This window comes from Myotis lucifugus, unplaced genomic scaffold (assembly GCF_000147115.1).
Source record: "Myotis lucifugus unplaced genomic scaffold, Myoluc2.0 scaffold_987, whole genome shotgun sequence".
NCBI lineage: Eukaryota > Metazoa > Chordata > Mammalia > Chiroptera > Vespertilionidae > Myotis > Myotis lucifugus.
In genome coordinates, this window is record NW_005872035.1 from 135,257 (window position 1) to 139,942 (window position 4,686).

At 48.4% G+C, this 4,686-nt stretch overlaps 1 protein-coding gene across 1 annotated transcript; it reads right to left on the reverse strand.

Annotated features, from left to right (window-relative positions):
* Nucleotides 1–577: 577 nt before the first annotated feature.
* On the reverse strand, nt 578–811 carry LOC111824155 (keratin-associated protein 6-5-like). The gene has a single exon (XM_023747801.1). The coding sequence runs from the start codon at nt 809–811 to the stop codon at nt 578–580; it is 234 nt and encodes a 77-aa protein (XP_023603569.1).
* Nucleotides 812–4,686: the final 3,875 nt, after the last annotated feature.

Sequence of the window (4,686 nt, forward strand, 5' to 3'; positions counted from 1 at the left end):
ACACTGCAGACAGACAGATGTGCTGCAGACAGACAGACACACTGCAGACAGACACACTGCAGACAGACAGACACACTGCAGACAGACAGATGTGCTGCAGACAGACAGACACGCTGCAGTTAGACAGACACGCTGCAGACAGACAGACACTCTGGAGACAGACAGACATGCACTGCAGTCAGACAGACATGCTGCAGACGGACACACGTGAACTCCCACCTGCTGTGCACACACAGGCACAGCCTATCCATGCAGCGCGAACAAGAAGCGAGGACACGTGCAAACGTCCAGCGAAGGCAGTTTATTGTCGAGTGAGTCCCCCACGTCCATGAGCCGTCGGAAGGGGGTTCTCCCAGAACAGGTATCCGCCCGGGGAGTCACTCCCCACACTGTGCCCCCGCCCCGTTCCAACTGCAAGTGCGATGGTTTTGTCAGGTCGGTGCTGGGTGCTGGGTGCTGGGTGCTGGGTGCTGAGGTTCAAGGCCATCGCAGGGGCCCAGGGCTGCCCATCTCTCCAGAATCCCAGAGGGGCAGGGGCCGGGGGGCCCGCTCAGCCTGTCCAGTCCCGGCAGGTGTCTCAGTAGCAGCCGGACCAGTACCTCCCATAGCAGCAGGGCCGGTAGCAGCTGTACCCGTAGCCGCCGTAGCCACCGTAGCCACCGTAGCCACCAAAGCCACCGTAGCCACCATAGCCACCAAAGCCACCGTAGCCACAGCCATAGCCACAGCCCAGGCCGCCCCAGCCGTAGCCCAGGCCTCCCAGGCCGTAGCCACAGCCCAGGCCTCCGTAGTAGCCGCCGTAGTAGCTCATGGTGTCGGGGGAGGGTGCAGAACGGGTGCTGCTCGCAGACTCTGCCCCTCTGGCCTCCGCGGGGCCTTTTATGCGCCCTCGGCAGGGGCGTGGCAGCGAGCCGCCGGCGTTTGGCAGCTAATTAGTGGGGAGACTGCGTCATGAACAGTGTGCTCATCGGGACAGAGCCCCGCGCGCATCCGTGTGGATTCCTCACGCCGCCTCTGGAGGTGCGCACACGCCTGTGGTCATCCAGCCACACTCGGGGCCACACGCAGGCTCCGTGACAGGCTCCTGGCGATGCCCAGCTGGACACCACACAGGCCACGGGCGGCTTTGAAAGGATGATGTCACCTCTTGGCCGACGTCGCCGACGCCGGAGACCCCAGGGCGCAGGGCAGGACTCCAGGTCCCTTCCTGTGACCGCCAGCCCTGCCTGGGGCGAGACGCCCAGTGTCCAGGCCGATCCTGCTTCGGGGCTCCTTTTAGGTTTTTTGTTTGTTGGGGGCAGGATTGATTGGGCGTTTGATTGCCAACAACGTTTTTAGACTCACTCACAGCCGCCGTTCTCACTGGGCTGGGTGTTTTCATGTGGTTTCGGTGCTGAGTTTTATATGCATCTGCATTTCGTCAGCACGAGATCTAAAGGACGCTTGTCAGGGAAAGCAAGTATGCAAATCGTGTGTGTGTGACACTGACGAGTGTGATAGCCACGCGGCACACGTGTCGTAATGTATGTATTGCGAAGTCTATTACTACACTAGTCTCTAAGCCTGTCCTTGGTGAATGAGTCACTTCTCCCCTCTCTCTGACGGATCCCCTGCATGTTTCATAGTAAAACCCTCAGCCCAGAGAAAGACACGCCAAGAACCGTGTACCCACGTGTGCAGGGACCACCGGCAGCATCAGCAGCACAGGTGGAGGGTCCGGCAGTTAAGTTCCAGAGGGTGTGTGTGTGCACGTAATGAGCTACGCCCTCCCGGGTCCTGCCGGGCCACACAGCCGCGCTGCTTCATAAAGCTGCTCGTTTCTTTCCTCGGCGCCGGCTCGATCGCCAAGAACAGTGCGCGTTCTGTGAATAAACTCCGTTCCGTCGCTACCCGTTCATTGCCGCTGTTAGAAAGAATGATGGCGGTGTCGCGAGCGATGCATGAAAATGGCAAGAAACCTCCACCTACTCGGGCTGGGGCCAGAGTCTCCATGCGGCGGAAAGATCAGAGACCAAACACGTTTAATCTTTTTATGGGTGGAGGTTTTTTTTAAAATATCTGATACCAAATCTCTAGATCCTGTTCTTGGCATGATCCCAATGGCGATAATACTTGGGAAAGATAAAGGCCTAACGCTTCGTTATTCAATGACCCTGTGCACGTTCTGCTGTGGAGAAGGGAGCCAGCCTCTACTTCTGTACTTTCCGAGACGATGGCTTCCGTCTACGTGCTCTGGTCAATGTTATTGTCCCTGTAAAAGCCACGAGTGGGCTTCGCAAGGGACGCTGACCTGGGGCGGGGATTTCCAGTTGCCATGGTTACAGGTCATCTTTCTGTAGAGGATGTCACTGCACCCGAAAAAGTACACAGACCAAGAGATGGTGCAGTGGGATGTGAATAGTGTAAAACTTATTCAATGATCAGACTTGGGAAAGACAGGAAAATCGAATCAACTACGGTGAGAGCAACAAAAGGCTACCATTAGATGGATAGTTATAAAATAAGCATTATACACGATAAGCCTTTCATGTACACTAGCAGCGCCTTTCAGAACATGTCATTCAACAACTAGAGGCCCGGTGCATGAAATCTGTGCACAGGTGCAGTCCCCAGTCCTGGCGGGCGATCTGCATGAAATCTGTGCACAGGTGCAGATCCCAGCTCATCTCTGGGCCCTGGCAGCACCTGGGTCCCTGGGCCCCTGCACACCCCTCTCTGCCTGAGTCATCGGGCCCCCGCCTGGCTCCCTCAGCTCCTGGGAAAGATAAAAGCTCGCCTCTGTCTGTGGGGCGATCGGGCCCCACTCCCGTCCACCTTGGCCTGGTGCCACCTGCTCACCTGCTCCACTGTCCCGCCGGGGTCCTGCTCTTTTCCGGGCCCATCAGGGCGGGCAGCACCTCCACTGCCACCCACTGCCAGCACTGCGTCGCCGACACCCACCATGTTCTGCACCGCCCCCTGGTGGTCAGCACACGTCATAGTGAGCAGTCAGACTCCCGGTCAAACTCCCGGTCAAGGGGACAATTTGCATATTAGGCTTTTTTTATAGCTTTTTCTAGTTTCAATAACAGTGTCAAACCGAGCGGTGGAATGAGCAAGGAGTGGATGAGATGTTGGCATTGGTGGGAAAGCTGTATGGAAAGATATAGGAGACTTGGATGACGTTACACCACCTAGTTCATTGTGTGAGAACATAAAACACAGAAATGATCGCAGCCTCCCAATTTCAATCTATAAATATAAGGGGTCCTAATCTATATCACAGTGTGAGTTGGAGCCGGGGGATTTCCAAATTATCTTCTTTATCTGAAAAACGAATATTGTTTTCCACATCAGAACTTTTCCAGTAGGTATTAAAATATATAAAAGAAACAGCATGGCACCATGATTAGAATTAAAAGCTCATGAAAATACACTAAAATGTCCAATTTATCTTCATGTTCATTTTTCTCCTAGTGTTTTCTTTAGGAATTTTGTGAATATAAAAAAGGGTGTTACCTTTTTACTTATCTTTTGTGCTGTCTTTTTTAAGTTTAAGTACAAAAGTAATGTGAACTTTACGAAGTGTATTTCCATATTGGTCTATGTAACCTTTGAAGATCTAGAAAAAAACACTCTTGAAAGATTTATTGGACACATTTTCATTTGTTTCCATAATTACTACTCTAATTGCTCATTTCTTCTTGAAATATTTATAGAGTTAAAGCCTGACTTTATTGGGGTATTTTCAATTTACTAGCATACTTCTTGAATGATGTTGACCTATAATTTGTAAGAAAAAGCCCTTCTATGATTATTTTATATCTTCTTGCTTATATTTAACTGTTTATACATATACACACACAAACAAAATTTACATCATAGATTTTTTTCTTTTTCTTTTTTATTTCTTCAACCAACTGACCAATTTATCAAACTCTACTAACTTTTTGTATTCTAATGTTTAGTGTTTGCATTAATTTTTGTTACTTTCTCTTTCCATTCACTTTGTAATTGCCTGTTTGGCCTTTTTCTAATTTTTGAACTTCATAAATATATCTTTAATTTCATTCCTTCAATTGTTAATATTAAATAAGACACATATTTAAAGTACCACATGTTTCACTTTATATATTGAAACACAAATTTATATTTTCATATGAAATAAAAGATTTTCTGTTTTATTGTCTTATCCTTGATTTTTTTCTTCTACTCAGTACTTAATTAAAATACATACTAGTATTTCAATAAAGTTTTTATTAAACCAGTCTCTAGTTTGTTATCATCCTGGGTTAATACATACAAATGTTTCATATTTTAAGTTATTGAGCTTTTTCTGAAACACAGAATATATTTGCTATTTTTCTGAATATTCTACAAATTACTGAAGAAAATGATTAAGAATATTACTGTCATTCTATAGCATCGACTGTATTTCTCATTTCACCTATGTATTTTCTCCTAAATGTATAGTTGCATGATAAATTACCTAACATCAGTTGTCTTCCTCTGGAATTTGATTATTTCTGATATTTCACTTCCTATCATTTCAAGCTCTATTATTTGGCTCAGAGTTGACAAGAATTGTTACTTTATTACCAACTAGAGGCCTGGTGCATGAATTCATGCACGGGTGGGGTCCGGCCAGCCAGCCCCGTTGGGAGCCCATCAGGCTGGGCCAGTGGGGCAGAGGGTCCACGGGAGGTT

Excerpts from the sequence above, each read along its gene's own strand:
- LOC111824155 (XM_023747801.1), bottom strand. The coding sequence starts at position 811 with ATGAGCTACTACGGCGGCTACTACGGAGGCCTGGGCTGTGGCTACGGC.